This window comes from Colletotrichum costaricense (genome assembly GCF_030867565.1).
Source record: "Colletotrichum costaricense strain IMI 309622 chromosome Unknown Scaffold_8.1, whole genome shotgun sequence".
In the NCBI taxonomy this organism is placed as follows: Eukaryota; Fungi; Ascomycota; class Sordariomycetes; order Glomerellales; family Glomerellaceae; genus Colletotrichum; species Colletotrichum costaricense.
The window spans coordinates 291,937-310,472 of record NW_026848237.1 but is presented as its reverse complement, the minus strand read 5'-3'; the positions used below and the strand labels follow the sequence as shown (position 1 = coordinate 310,472).

The 18,536-nt window shown below is 48.8% G+C and overlaps 4 protein-coding genes across 4 annotated transcripts; 2 read left to right on the top strand and 2 right to left on the bottom strand.

The window, feature by feature from the left end:
* Nucleotides 1-1,341: 1,341 nt before the first annotated feature.
* CCOS01_08120 (uncharacterized protein) lies at nt 1,342-2,498 on the bottom strand (the record flags this gene model as incomplete). Its single annotated transcript, XM_060456281.1, has 3 exons — nt 1,342-1,712; nt 1,830-2,235; nt 2,358-2,498. 3 exons carry the CDS (start codon nt 2,496-2,498, stop codon nt 1,342-1,344), a joined length of 918 nt encoding a protein of 305 aa, XP_060312555.1.
* Nucleotides 2,499-5,084: 2,586 nt separating this feature from the next.
* On the top strand, nt 5,085-6,446 carry CCOS01_08119 (O-methyltransferase; the record flags this gene model as incomplete). The annotated part of the gene is made up of 4 exons (XM_060456280.1): nt 5,085-5,376; nt 5,438-5,564; nt 5,621-6,084; nt 6,145-6,446. The coding sequence occupies 4 exons, from the start codon at nt 5,085-5,087 to the stop codon at nt 6,444-6,446; spliced, it is 1,185 nt and encodes a 394-aa protein (XP_060312554.1).
* A 451-nt stretch (nt 6,447-6,897) lies between these two features.
* Nucleotides 6,898-9,377, bottom strand: CCOS01_08118 (uncharacterized protein; the record flags this gene model as incomplete). The annotated part of the gene is made up of 10 exons (XM_060456279.1): nt 6,898-6,921; nt 6,987-7,219; nt 7,306-7,681; nt 7,736-7,869; nt 7,962-8,207; nt 8,267-8,335; nt 8,401-8,476; nt 8,543-8,655; nt 8,737-9,248; nt 9,316-9,377. The coding sequence occupies 10 exons, from the start codon at nt 9,375-9,377 to the stop codon at nt 6,898-6,900; spliced, it is 1,845 nt and encodes a 614-aa protein (XP_060312553.1).
* Nucleotides 9,378-13,532: 4,155 nt separating this feature from the next.
* On the top strand, nt 13,533-14,114 carry CCOS01_08117 (uncharacterized protein; the record flags this gene model as incomplete). The annotated part of the gene is made up of 2 exons (XM_060456278.1): nt 13,533-13,888; nt 13,949-14,114. 2 exons carry the CDS (start codon nt 13,533-13,535, stop codon nt 14,112-14,114), a joined length of 522 nt encoding a protein of 173 aa, XP_060312552.1.
* Nucleotides 14,115-18,536: the final 4,422 nt, after the last annotated feature.

The window sequence follows — 18,536 nt, the reverse complement described above, 5'->3', positions numbered from 1 at the left end:
TACTTCACGCTTATAGTTGTGCGTCGTAGGATTCGATCGCCGAAACGGCTGAGCCCCTTAGAGACTGACCAACTTCATGATGTTGATCGTGAGGATCAAACACAGCTTTCTAGGGTTGTCGTAAGAGAACTAGCACACTAAGTAGGGTGCTGACAAGATGCAGACGTGAAAGAAAACAAGGATCGACTGACGAGTCCAGGATCGAGATGCGATTGGGTCAGCAGAGCAGCGGCTCCGAGTGCCAGAGACACGTCTCGGTTGACTAGGGACCCTGGCCCTCTCGCCCTGTCAGTATTCGGTTCAAGGTCTACCATGTAACATCGAGCTGCCAGGGATCACGGGAGCGTCGCCAATCCTCCGAAGCGCAAACCGGATCTGGGTGACACGCCGTCTTTGATGCTAGCGCGCGGTCGATCGGTTGGCATGTGTACCTGGGGAACGTCATTGCAGTTATTGGCAGTGACGTTGTGGTTATCAGAGACAGGAGTAATTAACAAAAGGGTTTGATCCCACGCGGGGAAAGTTCTGTCACGAGAATGCTCTGCGGGGAAGACGAACGGCATAAGTTCTTCTTAATCATAACATACTGCATAGTACTCAACGACTGGACTTGTCTTGATGTTGAAATGCCAACACTTGTCAGCTGTTGTCAGGGGTGGGTGGTCAAACCACCATCGGGCGCCGCGGCATCACAAGATAAAAGTTCAGAAAGGCGACTCGCCTGCCGCGCATGACAGCCCTATAGGCTGTTGACATACGTGAGTAAGGTTTCGCCAAGTTGGCCAATACGTGGGGGCCCGAAGCCTGGTAGGTTTGCGTAGTAGGATTTTCTGTCCTCAAAGAAAGTATACGAGGATCCAGTGGAGAGATCTACGAAACCAGGCTATGCCGCTGCGACGTGAGGTTTGCAGCTGGGTCTGTCGTAAGATCGACGCTAGATATGTTTCACTAAGTGCTCAAATCCGGGGAATCTGGCAATGCTCTGCCCACTGCACGTCAGGTAACGTCCAACATAGACATTGATGCTAGTATTGCTCCGATACGAAGGAGGCCGCTGAGTTCTGCTATATTCGAACGAGCGGTGACCCAGCGCGCATCCTGACTCAACATGTGCAATGTCAAGGCCGGCCGTAGATGTTGATGTGTCAAACATGGCTAGCACGGTATAGCTAAGTCGTAACGATCGTAAACGATGATCAAAGTATTGAACAGTCGCTGAAATAAAGAACGAGACCCATCACGAAAGGAACAATTTAATCGGTAACTGTGATGGTGAAAGAAAGCCTCAATGATGATTTGCTACAGGCTAAACAAGCTGTAAGGAGTATCCCGGTCTGTACTTTATTCCTCGTCCTCCTCTGCTGCGTCTTCTGCCAAATCGACCACGTTCGCCTTCGTCGCACCTCCAGCCGCACCACCAGTAAGACCACCGAGAAGGGCACCGATTCCTCCAGCGCCACCAGCGCCCGCCGCACCGCCAGCTGCACCTCCCGTGAGACCTCCGAGGAGGGCACCCAAGCCTCCGGCGCCGGCGGCGCCACCAGCACCGCCCGCACCACCACCGAGGAGACCACCGAGCAGACCCTCAAGACCCCCAGCGGGGGCCTTGGGAGCAGCAGCGGGTGTCTTCGGGGCAGCAGGGGCAGCAGCAGGAGTCTTGGGTTTAGCGGGAGCAGCAGCAGGGGGAGCAGTGGTGTTAGTCGCAGGTTTGGCTGGAAAGCAAGAGTACCATGGTTAGTATTCGATTATGTTTAAATTCTCGGACGGACGGACGGAAACGGGGGAGGCGCGGGGGACGGCGCGCGACGGAGGGGGGGTGCTCTACGCACCACCAGCGGGAGCGGCACCACCAGCGGAGTAGGCCTGGATGCCCTTGTCGAGGGCGGCAGTGATCTGGTCGATGCTCTGCTGTGCGATGCCCTGGCCGATAGCGGGGACCTTGGAGACAATGGCGGTTCCGAGGCTGGCGGAGGCGGTCTTCTGTTGCTGGAGGTTCTGGAGGACAACGCTGGAGACACCAATCTGATCGAAGTTGGGCTTCTTGGAGACGAGAGTGTCAATCAAGGTGGTTGCGGACGAGGTCAGATCGGTAGCGGTCTGCTGAAGTCCGAGAGCCTCCTGAAGCTGGAGAGGCTGAGCACCCTGAATGTCGGTGGCGGCCTTTGACAGGGTGTTCTGGACCTCGGTGGACGCAGCCAGAATAGGTTGTGCGGATGCAACATCGTTACCAACGCCCTGAAGTATGCATGTTAGTCAAAATGTCCAGTGTTCTGCGTTCCTGCATATCCCATCTTTGCATCAGGTCGAAGCCGAAGCTTTCCAACGGTACCGTATGCCCGATGTTCGGACTAACGTACCTGGACAGCGGTGTTGAGCTTGGTGAGAGCTCCCTGGACAGAGGTGACGGCGCCCTGGATGACGGAGAGTTGACGCTTCTCGATGGGGGAGGCGAAGGCGGTGCCGACGAGGGCGAAGAGGAGAGTCTTGGTCAGCTGCATTTTGGTAATAAGTCACTAGCCAGAGTGATCTGTTGTGGGATCAAGGGATGATTAGGAATAGAATAAGAAGTAGAAACAAGTCTCCAACCCGGGAGTATATAAGTAAGAAGCGTTGGAAAAGTCTGTGCTGACAAGGTTTGATGGATGAGGATGCTTTTTCATCCCCGATTGTGAGCCGGGAACCATCAAGCTGATATATGAGTGACCGGATGGCTGCGCGCTGACCTCATGTGCCACGGGCAGAAGCAGTGAAGCACATCTTGGTGAGTTCACCTCGGCAGCAACTCTAAGTCCCCTGCACCAAGATAGGCCCAACATACGCACAGCCCCCGAAGCCTGAGACGATGGAGACCATAGAGGTGTGGATATTATTATCGCACCAGACCAACGGCACCACGGCTTGCGGGCAGTTTCTTCGGACGTCTCAAGGTGTTCGAGAGCCCTCCCTTGTTTCTGTGGTGGAGGAGGGGCACGGATTACGTGCCACGTTGGGCCCAGTCTTCACGTCCAAGTCAGCTGCATCTTCTTGGCTGTTGTCGTTGAGTTGAGGGGAGCAGCACTAGCTTCCATGGCGTATTGGCCATTATGCCGCCCCCCTACCGGTGTATATTGACGGATCTAGGATTGCGCCATGTCAAAGTGTGTGCGAATTTGTGTTATGTCTGCCGTTGGTGTGGGGTGGAAAATAGTCAGTTGTGCGCGCTTGCGAGCGTTGAAGTTCAGATGAAACGAAACTCGGCCGTGTAAGTCGTCTCACAAAGTCGACTGCAGCTACCTTTTGGGAAGAGTACAAGGAGCCCCATGTCTGAGCGGCAACGTTTGTTCACAAAATCGTGAGACGTTTGGAGACGTTGAGATTCCCATGCCAAGGACCTCCCTCCGGACAATGTGTGGCAACGGGGGAAGACCGCAGGGTTGAGGCTCTGTCGTCTTCTCACCATCTTACCGTTTTGGGGTTGGTCTGCACCACCACACCCCTTCACCAACGATTCGAGTCAGAGAGTCAAAGACCTTCAGGCGCGACGACATCTGTCATTCGCCGATGGCTTACAGGGACTTGCCGACGATCTGGGCACTCAAATGCAGCAAACAACTCATCACCCCAGAGCCCATCACCCAGCCTCCCGCGCACAAGCCAGGAAAAGGTCTTCAGAACCAATGTATGGGTTTCCTATTCGGGTAATGTAGAGGAGAAACTCTCTCCAGGTTGGTGGGCTTCGCGTAACCGGGATGGTCTCCAAACAGGGTCAAACGGGGTCAGGCTCTAGATCGCCGCAAGGGTTACGAGGGCGGAGACCAAGCACTAGTTGACGGCTCACGGCTCACGGCTCTGCGCCAAAATGGCACTAGATTTAACCTTAGCACTAAGGGAAACGGGGTAAGATGTATGAGGAAACTACCGATCCCCACGAAAACGAAGGTCAGTATGGCATCTCTGGCTCCACCAGGGCACCTATTGCCTCTCGCGGCTCGCAGTTTCTTCATGTGGGGAATGCGCGGTATCGTCTTGGCGGTTCATACCTTGTGCAGCTGGGGAAGCGATGATGTCGCCGCCGGTTTTGGCGTGTCTTGGTTGCATATGGCCTAATCGGCTGACAAGGCATGACGGATGATCGGCTGCCACCCATATCCAGCGACGCAAGGCCCCTCCGTTCATTGACAAACATCGAACCGGAACACGATAGGAGGGCCGGAAGACAAGAGCAGAGACTGCCAAGACAGAGACAGATTGGCCCCGTCGGTCTCTGTTGCCCAATGACCCTGCATGATGGACAATGCGTCGCCTCCTTCGACCACCCATTTCCCTCTTCTGGCAATTCATGAGTCGCCTGGAAGCGGAACAAGAGGCAAAAAGGGGGTTTTGCAAATGGGCAAACGCGGCTTTGGGGTTTGGTGTTGGGTTGCAGACTGCGCGGGAACACGGCCTATCCGTTCCCTTCAGGGTCGCTGCAGAGAGAGAATGGAACGCGGGAATTGTTCGAGAAGACTGTCAGACAGAGCCGTGGTAGTGCCGTTCTCATGTCATGTCCCTAACTACATCGAGTCGAGAGCTTGATGCCGATGCGAGTGCGATTATTCGCCGCACCGGAATGGCGGCAGAGGCGGCCAACGAATGAGACGAAAACCACTGAGTAAGCTGATGTGACAGCCATCCGCGGAATGCGATTCGCACTTCAGCTGACTGGAGCTGGGGAGGCTGAGGGTCTCGACTGACAAACACAGCTGGAAATCTCCGGGGATGCCCTACGGTCTTTTCGGGGGTTGCCCGCGTGTTTTCCACGACCAAGGAGACAGCGAGCCCCCTGCCAAAAGCCCGAAGAATTCGGCCCCGCTCTCGGCGCGGGGATAACGGCAGAGCGGGGCGACCTTCGGCCTCTCGAGGCCCACCCCGGAATCGGTGATTTTGCTCGGTGAATTCATCCCCGCTCGATGTAAGCCGGACCTTAGGCCGAAGTGCCCATTTTGCATTGCAGCGTGTATATATATATCGAAGGAGAGATTTTTTAGACTCGGAAGTCCTGGTTCAAAACCTCGCAAACACACACCTCAGTGAACCAGATTCATCACAACAACCGCAATTCAATCATGAATGACCTCTCCAAGACCTTCAGTACGCTAGCAACTCAGCTTTCGCAGCTGGCAAGTTCGATCTCAAGCGATGTTGAAAAGAACAGCGCCGCCGTTGACATAGCCCGCAGGATCCTCGCGGCAGCTCGAGGACCGACACCAGATTGGATGGACCGGATGATAAATGTCATGGAATTGACTGGACTTAAATTGCTCCTTGACTGGAACGCACTGGCCATGATACCATCGGAGGGCTCGATAACATACGCTGAGTTGGCCAAAAAGCTGTCAGCGGAGGAGCCCTTACTTCGTGAGTCGGCTCACTCAACTACCCAACCTGTCGATGAACGTCGAAACTGACATCAATAAAGGACGGCTAGCCTGGGTGCTTGTTTCTAGTGGGATGTTGCGTCAGGTTGATGACGACAAAATCGCGCATACAGAGAAGTCACGCGAGTATCTTCCCGGGACACCTAATGAACTCCTGCTACACATGATGTGAGACTTGAGTAGACTCACTCGCTCACTGAACAACCGTCTAACATGTTCGCCAGGTTCGAAGAGCATGTTACGACGGCTCTGAAGCTGCCCGAGTACTTTGAACAGTACGGCCGCCGGGAGCCGGCCACTCGCCAGCACACTCCCTATGCCTTTTCACGCGGTCAGCCAGAAAAGGAGATCTGGGAGATTCACCAAGAGAACCCTGCACAGGTAAAGAGGTTCATGGGAGTTATGGAAATGGTGCAGTCATTCATTCCTCTAGCCGGTATCTACGACTTTGGCTGGGTGGAGACGAAGCTGTCTGAGCAGCATGACAGACCGCTTCTCGTGGATGTGGGTGGCAGCAAGGGCCACGCCATCAAGGCGATTATGAAGGAGAACCCTTTTATTCCAGCCGATCGCATAGTTCTCCAGGACAGAGATGAGGTGATTCAACAGGTTGTGGAACTTAAAGATTCGGGGCTCGATGGTGTACACCTACAGGTACACGACTTCCACGAAGCGCAACCTGTCAAAAGTACGTTTACATGCTGTCTAAGTCTCTCTCGTGTCCGTGAAGATCAGCTGACACATGCAGACGCACTGATCTATTGGATCCGGCGATGTCTGCACGACTATGGAGACGACGACTGCGCCACGATGCTCACGCAGCTATCGGATGCCATGAGTTCGGACAGTAAGGTACTCATCGTCGAGTATGTCCTTCCGAGCCCTCCTCCGCCCATTGGCGCCATGACAGACTTCGGCATGCTTGGAATTGGGGGAAAGGAACGGACAGCCAATGACTGGGAGGTGCTTGTTGCTAGGTCTGGGCTCAAGATTGAGAAGATTCATGGCCTGGATATGAAGATGCAGGTCATTGAGTGTGTTAAGGCCTGATTTGGAAATGAACGAGAGCCAGAGCTGTTGTTGATCAACCACGGTAGTTCGTCGTGAATTTTGTAATACGCTCGATAATCACCACTTCTCCTGAATTCCGAGACTTTGTTCAACTGAATCATGATTGTGTCTTGGCCGGAAATGGTGTGTACTGGGATGTTTTAATCGCTATTTTGGTTTTCGATAAACAACTATTGGTCACCTTGAGCGGCATATTTAATCCCGTGGAGTACAAAGATGTCAGCGTGTAAACGGAGCCGCAGACGAAACTTTCCTGCTCTAGGTAATTACACAAACTCATGTTGCCCCGGAAGTTTCTCTGTCTCCATGTTTGTCCTGGAACCGGTCATGAAACAACCTTAAGTCCACCGGCAAACTCTACTTTATTTGACACATGCCTGGGTGCGGGCATATGCGGGTGAGTCCCCGCATAATATGCCTACCTAAATCTTCAATCATTGAACATTGGATGATCCTACCATCGTCATAGTCAGTAGAGGAATGGGGTGGTATATGTGTCAAAACCTGTTATGGACAAACCTTGTGCATCGCCCAAATTTCGTCCAAATAGAACACACGATCAAGATCCGGTCGGACATCTCCGTTGCCAAGCCATGCCATGCGATGGTCATAGTCTTCGGCCCTTTCATATTCGAAGTCTTCCCATCGAGGGTGACGCAGCGCGGTGTACCCGTGTAGACAAGACCCAGGCCACAGGGTTCGGATCTTGGCCTTTCCAGAAGCTCCGTTCTTGTACCACGATTTGCAGTTGCCTGAATCGTGAGAACCATAGTAGATGGAGTTAGTCTCTGTCCCGGCAGTAGAGTTGTGAAAGAAAGCTTGGTAACAAACGGCTCACCTGAATACACAGTTCTGTCAAAGTAATTGTCTGCGTACTGAAGGAAGGATTCGACAGCGTCGTCTTTCACTACGATGCTCTTGTAACCTTCCCGGATGCACTTTTGGATACACTTGGTGACGTAGGCAATTTGTTGCTCCATCAGGATGAGCAGGGACCCTGAACCAACACCTGACTGGACACTTAGGATTGGGAAGCTGTCAAACAGGTAAGCGGCTGCAATATCCAAGGAATTTGAACGCTCAATAATGACGTACAAGTTAGGCATCTGAGGAACGCAGACAGCCAAGTACTGTTTGACATCTGTGGCCCACATGTCTTGCAAATTGATGTTGTTAGAGCCATAGATCGGGAAGCTGGGTACAGCAGAGACATCCTTTCTACGTGTGTTAATCCTGAAATGAGGCGTTGAATAGTGAATGTAGCTCACGAAGCCAGTAGCGCAAATGATTGCGTCGAATTCAAGTTCGCGGCCATCTGCTGTCATGAGACCTTTCTCGGTGAACGATGCTAGCTCTTGAGAACAGAACTCAACATTGTCTGCTGTTAGACTCTCGAGGTAACCTGCAAGAAGTGTCTTGTGTTAGTCAAGTTTTGTTCTTGATGGGCCAAAGACGATTGAAGGGGTTGTGCAAGTAAGATTTCGGTGAGCGTACCCGGCCCCGGCGTGAGGCGTTTGCAGGCAACTGGGAAGTCAGGTATAAGCTTCTCAGCAATCTCAGGTTTGGATGCAAGCTTCTCCAGCATCTTTTCCTCTATGATTCTTCGCGCTTCCAGCTGCAATGGTTGGCCCTGTTCGGTGATCTTGTGCACGGCGTTGAGGCCTCTCTCTAACTCTCGACGGAACTGAGAGTAGAACTCTTCATTCGTAAAACTTTTCCTCTCTTCAGGAGAGAATACATCTGAATGACTTCAGCATCAAAGAGCTCGACTTTCTGAATCTCTGAAGGTACCGACTTACGATTACTAGCGCCTGCACCTTCATTGAGGCGTTCAAGAAAGGCCGAGGCAAATGTAGACGAGATCCATGCTGGTAATGGTTGTCTGGTAAGTAAATTGCCAATAATACCTGCGGAAGAATATTGGTGTGCTTACTGCGACTCCTTACAAAGTTTGTAACATGTTTAGCTTTTCTCTGCATTTGTGGCATGATCTGAATTGCACTAGACCCCTAGACAAGCGCAATATGGTCAGAGAAACTGAAGAACTGTCGATCAGGACTGTGTCTACGACTTACTACGCCAATGACAGCAACTCTTTTGTCTTTCCACGAGAATCCTTCTTGAGCTTCCTCCTTGGCAGCATCCCAATTTGCAGAATGATGCAAAATGCCCCTGAATCTTTCTCGGCCTGTTCACTATTTGTTAGTCCAGCCGTGCTCGCCTTGATGGGCATTATCTAAAGCCTCTCAGTTATAGGATGTGAGCTTACCCGCAATCGTCGGCCATTTGGGCTTTGACAAGAGACCAGTGGCGTACAAAAAGTATTCTGCCTCATCTACTTTCTCCTCATTCTTGTCTAGATCTAACACTCTGACAAACCACTTCCCGCGATCCTGAGACCACTCGGCTCCAACTACTCTGTGACGCAGCTTGATGAGGCTTTGCAACTTGTAGTGATCGACAACTCTCTTCAAGTATCTGTGGATCTCTAGGCCAGGCGCATAGAATTCCGACCACTGGGTGTTCTGGCAGAAGGAGTACTGATAGCTGTGAGCTGGGATGTCGCAGGCGGCGCCTGCGTATCGATTGTGATGCCACACTCCGCCGACATCGTCCGCAGCTTCGTAAATCTGGAAGTCAATGTCTCGTATATGCTCTCGCAGGTGAATTGATGCCCCGATGCCACTGAAACCCGCGCCAACGCAGATGACCCGGACTTTGCGATCAGCGTCAATGGTCCGCTCAAGAAGAGGAGCCGCCCATGAGTAGTCTACTTCCTTCCTGTCACGAGTTTCTTGAGCATGACCCTTACAATAGCTGAAATGGGAGGATTCAGAGCTAAACTCACTGCAGGTCTCCTAGGGAGTTGCCATTGGTTGTGCAATGCGGCACACCATCGTTCTGGATCATGATGAATGATCGAAGGGTTTCAAGTCTCTGTCAAATCCTTTCTGTGAATTATCTAATGGTGTCGTGCTTTCGACGAAAGTCACACGTTGCCTGAGCTTGCCTATGCCTACTCATGCGATCTAGGTCTGTCGTGGTTGAAGGGAGAATTACCCACTGCAGTAACATTGGGGTTCGTCGACACACTACCCACGGCTCACGGCAATCCGACATGACCGCCATGCCGGGTTTAAAGCCGAAAAGAATAGTGTAACCCGCGCATCTCCATGGATTGGTAGGTTTGGCAAGGCTGGTGTTTGGGTGAACGAATTCAGATGAGGGGTAAGTTCGGCAGATGTTAGCCAACCCCCCACGAGACTAAACATGGCTGCCATAGGGTACACAGGAGCAACACCTTCCTTAGCAGTCGTCATAGACACTTCCGGCTATTCCACGCGGGATACTTCAATCTTGGATGACCATGTGTTGTTTGTGGCTGTCGCAAGCCCGTTTTTCCCTCACTATAGTCTTCACTTGACTCTTCACATCCTTGGCCCGATGCACATGTGCGGCGCGATATGGTGGTTATAATTAAGTAACAAACGGGGGAGCGAAGCATCGATGCAAGATGTCTCTCTTGGTTTTCAAGGCACATGGTGAGATCTCCCATGTTTTGATGGTTTCGTAAAACCTGACGGTTTCTATGAATAAGTCGTCACATTTCCGACATGTTCAGATTGGTTTTGAGATGTAGGGAGCTGAACTTGTGGAGTAGTCCACGTCTAAGACTTAATATACTTCGAAACTTACCTTTCTCAAGTTTTCTCATGCTAGATAGAGTTCCTAAAAAGGTGTTTGGTTTCTGGGTCCAAACGAACTGCTCCGTAAGAGAATAATACTTTGGCCGGGCAAAAAGAGTTAGAACATAAGTCAAACCACCCACTTTTGGCCCACCCCCCCTTTTGGCCCACCCTAATAACATAGTCTTAAAACATCGGCATTAACTATAGTTAATTAATTAACTACCTTCTACTATTATAATAATATAATTAAAATTATCGTTAAGTAATTCGACCCCTATAAGTTAATTAGAACTAACTAGACGGTCGCTAGAGTCCTCCTAAGCCTTTTATATATCCTAAATACTTATAAACTTAGTATTTAAGTTTATTAAAATACTCTTTTTTTTTTTAAGCCTTATATGCTTAACCCTTACCTCTAAAAGTCGAATTTAGTACTAAGATATAGCTAAGTAATAGGCTTATTTACTAAATATTTTTTTTACTTTTTTAAATAGTAGTTATTAAGTAGTATTATTTAGACTAAGCTTTATAAATAGCTTTAAGTAGTTACTAAGCTCGCTAGTTTTTTTAGGAGTTAACTAGTTAATAATAGAGGTTACTAATACTTAGTTAAGTAGTTTATTAGTATTATTAATCGTTTACTTAGCTTTTATACCCCTTTTAAATAGTATAACTTATATAAATAGGACTATTAAGTTAAGAAATAACTTAATTATATTAAGTAGTTATAGTTTAGTTACTTTTTACTTACTTCGTATATTTAATAATATTAAACTAGCTAAACGAGCGAGCTAATAGTAGTTTAAGAAGTACTATTTTTTAATAATAATAGAATTATTTACTATATCCTCCTTACTAAGCTCCTTTTTATAATAGGATTTAATAAGCCTAAAAATAGCTATATTTAACGGCTAGAAAATATAAGAAGTATATAATAATAAGAATAATAAATAGACGTTATTTTTATAATACTCTTATATAAATTCTATTATTATATAACTCCTATACCTATTTAGTACTAATAGTCGAGGCTAATTTAGCTTATTAATCCCCTTAATAAGGGGGGTCTTAGTTTATAATAAAAATACTTTTTTTAATTAATAGAGGGTAGTCTCGTCGGTTATCTAGCTATTATTTATTATTATAAACTTCTAATTATTGTAAAGATTAAGTTAAAGAAGAAACTATTATTATTATACCGACTTTCTTTTATAAATAATTAGTAATTTAATAAATCTATTATTAATAAAAATATACTTAATAATCGTTACCTAAGTACGTAAACTAGGCTCTTTTTTTTGTATTATTATAGCTTTTATTATACCTAAAACTAGCTTATTAGCTCCCTTACCCTTTATTATACTAATTTTATTTATATTATACTTATTAGCCTATTTAATACTACTAATCTCTAGTATATTAAGTAATCTAAACTATAATTTAATTATATTAGTAATAGCTTTATTAATATAGTACGAATTTATTAAATAACTTTTTTAGACCCTTATTAATAAATTTTTTTTAATAAAAGTATTAATTTATTTTTTTTTAAATAGTTTAGTATTCCTTTAAAATATTAAAACTCGCTTAGCAAATTCTCTAACTTATTAATAAGTTAGTATAATACTTAGAGTATACTAAATTCGAACTTACTAAGCTAGTTAGTCTTTTTATTATAGAAAAAGCTTCTAAAGGTTTACGAATACCCTCGCCCTTATTTAGTAGCCTTTTTTACGATTCTAAAGTATTAACTTAAGAACCCTAAATATAATCGAGGCTCTCCTAAGGGAGAGACCATTTTTAATAGCTTTAAGAGCCTATTAGACCTCATTTTTGGTATATAATACTATTAGTTATAAATTAATAAGTATATAAAAAAGAAATTTATTTAGACGATTTTTATAATTATTATATTGAATTAAAAATCGTAAGTAGGGTTTTTAATCGGTGGCTAAGAAGGAAATTGGGGTGGGCTAAAAGGGGGGGTGGGCTAAAAGTGGGTGGTTTGACTTACTTTTAGTCTGCTGTCTCCAAAGCACACATCTTGTGTAGCTAATCTTAAAAGTCACAACTCAAATCTCGTCTTTATATGTAATCATGTTTCTCTAATAACTCAGAATAACTCAATCTTAGAACCTATTGAGAGCTCGTAAATTTGAGCATAGTCTTTTGAATCTGTTAGTACGACTTCGCCGACTCCGGGTAATGTGCCATAGGGTAGGCACACGGCAGCATTTAGAAGCTAGAGGATGCGAAAGAACGATGATCACACTCGGGGTTAAATTCCGCCCTGGACATTATCTTCTATTCAGTGCTGCCTACGTGAGTATTACTCTAAAAAAGAGGTCGGATGATGACCAGGTGCCAGCATCATTGAGATAACACTATATCGTAGCGAGAACCTCCGCTTCTCCTAAGTACGATGATGGTGCATCGCAATGAGTTTTCGAGGTCTGTAGCTTTAAAGTCTTCAAACTTTGACGGTATAAATGATCAGGGATAATAGGGCTACTACGAAACGGCGGACGCCGAGCACATAGAGCAAAATTGATTGCGGCCATTTCTTCGGAGAGAATTTTGTCACGACAAACCACGCAACATGTATGAGCCGGTGATTCGCTCTTGGGACCCAAGAAATGACAAGCTGCAGTTGGACGCAGCCGCATCTATCCCATACCACGGGCTTTTGCAAGGCCTGGTGATCCTATCATCCGACGGTATTCGCCATCACTAGTTTTGAGGCATTGGGGATTCAACCCGACTTCGGACCAAGGGTCTGAACATCTATACTTCCCCTGCACGAAACCATTCGACGTGATTGGAGAAAGCTATTGCTAATCAGTTTAGAGTCATGCTCTTGTTCATATTGTCCCATTCAACGCAGCCCGCGTAGCGATGTCGTGGGGTTGGAAGGAGAGGCTGATGACGCCATCTGAGAACCGATAACGTGACGTTCCACCACGATGGTGAAAACCGCAGAACAAATGCCCGTAAAGGGAAAAGACCAAGGGAGGCCCCTCATCCCCGGACCATCGCGACATCAGGGACCCTACCAAAAGGCGTGGGATCTGCGTTAGATCAGATGCGTTCCTGGCGGTGACCGCTTGTTGTGAGATTGACTTGCAGGTGCACTGATGAGAGCGATTACCAAGCACGCAATCCTGCTGTGCAACTTACCAATCCGTGATGTACCGCTTTGTTGATCTACATAATTATATAAGACGGCCTGAAGATCCGTTTCATGGTCAATGTTTCGAAGCCGGTCACACAGACGATTGAACTCTATCAACTCTTATAAAAACCTCCCGCTCTGTTTCCCGAGACTTCCGGCCTTCTTCTCAATTTCCCCTCATCTTAACATCGAAGCATCGACAAAATGGCATCAGTCACCGTCTACGACGCAGTCATTCCCACTTTCACCAAGGGCCTCAGGACCTTTGATCACATCCTGACAAAGGCTGAGGAGCATGCCAAGGCCAACAATGTGGATGTCAACACTTACCCAGAGGCTCGTCTTGTTGAGGACCAACTCCCCCTCACTTTCCAGGTCCAGAATGCGACAAAGACTGTCAAGACCAACATCAGCCGTCTGACCGGTGTTGAGTTGGAGCCGTACGAGAACACGGAGAAGACTATCGCGGATCTCCACAAGCGCATCAAGGATGCTCTGGAGCTCCTGAGCAAGGTCGATGCGGCGACTGTTAACGCCAAGGCTGACTCGCAAGTCGACTTGTGAGTGCTTGTTCCATGAAACGAGACAGAATACAGAAGAGATATCTAACATTATTTAAGGCCTATCTTTGGTGGCAAGACGTTGAAGGTTACCGCGAAGGAGGCAGCCTTAAGCCACGGAGTTCCAAACTTCTTCTTCCACTTGAATGCAGGATACGCGATTCTGAGATCCAAGGGTGTTCCGGTTGGAAAAGCCGACTATCTGGGCAGTTTTGTTGCCCAGTAATGTTTGGGCTTTGATGTTACAAAAGAAATAAACACACTTGATAATACCACGGGAGTCAATACCACGTGAGTCGGGCAAAATCCAAGAGCCTTGGTCATATAAAGACCCAAAGAAGATTTGTTTTTCAGCAAGAACCTCAGCACACAGACGAGTACAGCTGACACCTATAAAGTCACAGAAGGAAAGAAGAAGCACACCGGCAAAGTAAGATGGTGGTCCACGATAAGGCGAGCTTGTGCAGCAAAAAGGTCATGCTGCTCGGAATACATCATGAACGACCAACCTGGGACTCGAACCCAGAATCTTCGGATTAGGAGTCCGACGCCTTACCATTTGGCCAGCCAGCCAGAATCACAAGATCTGCCTTGCGAATGGTTGATTTCACCGGAAACGTTGTGCAAATGATGGTGCAAGATTCAAGAGTCTGGTGCAATTTGCTGCACTAGAATGGGTCGCGACGGAGCTGGGCGGGTCTGTGGTAATGTGAATACGTAATCCCTCACAGCATGCTTCACTCACTCGTCAACAGGGTGAGGGGAGTTGAGGTCTTGCTGCCCGTATATGGATGACAAGATGCAAAACTGTTAGAGATAATCGGTTCCGTGTTGATATTCGTACCTACTCTTTGAATGTGCGATGATTTCTGCGTTTGATTGCATAGTTCAACCCTAGTCTCCCAAAGATTTGGAGAGGGGGATCACCTGACGACGACTAAAGTTTACCAGTTGCGTGGGACGGCTCATCATGGGGGTAAATTAGCAAGCATGCTGATCCTCCGCGATGATAGCAGATTAGATTCCTGACGGCAATGGATTCTGGCTGAGTATCCAGGAACAACAGCTTGACCGTCTCGACAAGTCGAACCGATCTCTATGGCTTCGCCGTGCCCTGTTCCCCTCACGCTCCAGGAACCGGATCCTTCTACCCCACTACAGAGGGCCTGTCACCGGCGCAGCGCCCGTTAGATCGACCCGCCATGGATGACGAGTGACACGCCAGGCGGACATGCCAGGGGTTTCAGCGGGCTATTCTGGCTCGCGCGGTGGAATTCAGCGAGGAATAAGCGAATATTCCTTGTCCATCCCCAGGGAGTCTGCTGTATCCTCGAAAAGGAGGGTGTTTCTGCGCTTCCCCTCTCTGGAGACGTTAACCTAGTCTTGGGACATCAACGAGTCATTGATTGTTGTGTTACCTTCGTGTTTCTTTGAATTCTCATAAGCGCGAGAACGTTTAACAACACATTTACCGTACTGCCCGGAGCCTGTCCGCGGAGCAGGTTACCTGCAAACGCTATCACGCAGGTAACAACAAAGACTGGCCGTACAGTCCGTGAGCCTCCTCTTCACGCCGTTGAGCGTCACATCGGCCAAGAAGATACACCCGCGGGACTCCGGATCGGAGAGATGAACTCTATGCGCGGGCCTCAGTGAAGCTTACCACCGATCGTTACAACCGGCTCATATGTCATCGGGATTTGCGCGGCGACGATCAACACGATGAAAGGGAACATTGATGAATTGATAAATAAAGCATTGGCACCCAAAGAGACGAGTGCCGAGGATGACTACAGGTGGCCGATGCTCTACCGAAGCCTTACGCACTGCCGTCTTGGGCTCATTTCGAGGCTCTTTGGGGTATCCCAGCATCTGAGATTTGAACGATGGCAGGCAGCACCACAGGAGCATCGGAGAACAGGATTATTTACTTGGAGGCTTAAATTGTTTGGCGCGAATGTGCAACTCATCGGAGACTCGGAAACTTCATTGTCTCCGCTCATTTCAATACGAGGGTATGCACAGCATGACAAGAATGATGACTGATGGAACCAGCACGATGCTGCTTCATCCCCCCATCTACCGTAGGTGTTGCACCGCAATAGCCACTATTCGCTTGGAATCATGTTGAAGGGGCAAAGTGGAGGTGTCGAGGAGGAACGAAAACAAGGCACAGGCACATCTCGCGCGAAGGAAGCACGTTTCGCAACTGCATGAATCCACAGGATAAGCATTCTGTTCCTGGATCCTGTTCGTGTAAGCTTACTCTACCTTACTCGGTGGAACTTCTCCATGCGTCCTCCGCGCACCACAGCAGCAGCACGTGGATTACTTGAGCAGATGAACGATTCAGTCCTTCCCCTGCCAAGTTGGATATGCAGGTGATGATGCAGAGACACCATCGACAGCTGCTACAGTTCTTGCATCGCACATGGACCACGGGTTCCTGGAGACGCCCCCCTAACTGACCAAGGTGTCACAGGGAACAAACACACCCACAATTTTAGGATGCGATTCATTCACCCAAAACATCGCCTGAACTTGCGGAGCTCGACCCAAATTGCTTCCGGGCGTGTGCCGGACGACTGTTGCAACCTATTCGAACGTCTCACATCATTAAGAAACGTCCGTCGAGCCGCAAAGGCCGGGTTCGGATCCGGACCGCGTTTGACGGTTTGTCATTATTCTTCAGTACTGATGGAGCCGTCAGAGTGCAGGCACCCTCATGCAGCGATCTTCAACGACGCCCTGTACTGCCCCGCGTGTCTCCAGAAAAACACGCTCAAAGTAGTAAGCAGACCCTTGGCGCTAAAGTCTGGTAAACGAAGTCCGGATGGAGTTTGGCTTTGACCCCTTTCAACTTTCATGAGCCAGTAGATCTCGCGAGACGAACCTTTTCTGGTGGACATTGCGCACCGACAAAGCCCACTTGCAAAGTTGCAAGATCGAAGTCGACGTCGTGTTGTTTGCTTCGATAGAACATATTACTCGTTCCTGTGAGATAGGCGTGCAGGATCGCAGTGATGATGCTGAGCTCTCGGACCTTCCACCGTCAAGTCACTTGATGTTCAATGTTATAACTGGCAGCGGGGAAGGGAGAAAGGGCCATCTTTGAGGTGCCTATAGTGGGACAAATGCTTCAATGCGCTTTACGATGAACCTATCAGCCGTGCCGCGGGCTGACGTGATGCCCTTTTCCAGAGTCCCTGCGATGAGCGGGGCTAGTTCCGGTCTTCGGGTGCCTCTCGAAATCTCTCCTATCTGTAATTCGTTCGGATAGTCGTGCTGATGCTCCCGGCAGGCTTCTTTTCTGAGCATGCCCATCGTCTATCTGTATTGCACTTCGGGTGACACGCTTGACACTGGGACCGTGCTCTGCAGTGCAGAAAGATGTACCTGTCAAACTTCTCAGCAGGTTTTCCATATCCCACCATGTCCGTCAATAAAGCCGCTGATCCTTCACTCCGCGGGGAACGTCACTGGCTCATCTAGTGGCAATGGGCTGAAGTTTATTTCTCGTTGCCGCAGCTGTGGCTTGAATATGGTACGAAGAGAACAAACAATGCGTAGCAAGACACGCCATCGTCGGGCCAAACGTCGGAGCTAAACGGGCCTTTGTATCGACGGTCGTCCAAATCAAGTCGAGAGGCGTTGCAGAGTATTCATTGCCCGTTTCCCCCCCGGCTCGTCCCTCCGACGGCGTGGTTACGCTCAGACCCTCGCCTGCCAGGTTCTAACCAATGCGATTCATTGAGTGGCATGATTTACCAGATCCACGCTTCGAAGAGGCTGCCAGACTTGCCAGGCGTGCCAGGGTCCTTCAACGCCAAGCTGGAAAGGCTGGATTCGACGACGAGAGCGAAGAACAAGGAACTTAGGTGGGTCTCCCTTCACCGGCTCGGCCGCCGTCGCCGAATTTGCTCGGTTGAGCTTCAATAACGAATCTGCCCTCCCATACTCCGTAGTGAGTAGTCGGCACCGGTGAGAGCGCGGCTGAGACGCCCAAAGTCCCAAAATACTACCTCTTTCGTGCGAGAGCGAGAAATTTGCTGGAAACAGATACGGTCATAATCATCATCTTTTCAGATGATTTCCGTAGCCGAGTCGCTGTCGGCACACTGTTACGCAAGAGGGTAAAGTAGCCATCTATGATCTGGCTGGTCTTACGAAAAGGGACCTTTGAACTGTCTCTGTTTCACCCGATTCTGGAAGCCAAAGTCAGTCTGCCGATCAGATGAACAGATAGTTTAGTCAAGGTCATTCGTCCATGGCTTTATTCAATATCTGTCTTCGGCCCGGCAGAATGCTTCGTAGTCTATTTGATGCCCAATTTCTTTTTCCTGCCCGTCAGCAGTGATCGCCGATGCCTGGCAATTGCGCCAACAACCACTACCTCTCAAATGCGAGTCAGCCGCGACCCTGGCGACATAAATCCCCGCGATAGTCTCCTCTTTCACCGAGAAGCGGACAGGAGGTACCCCGGTCCCTATCCCGGGCTAGCAGGGACGGTATACGACTTTGGATCCCCGGGGTTCGAGCCTATCACCCTGTCCAGCCGATCATCATTGGGCTATCTCTTGGACACACAGACATCGACTCCAACTCGGGGCCGACTCCCAAGTTCCCAGCTCCATATTTGCACATGCCA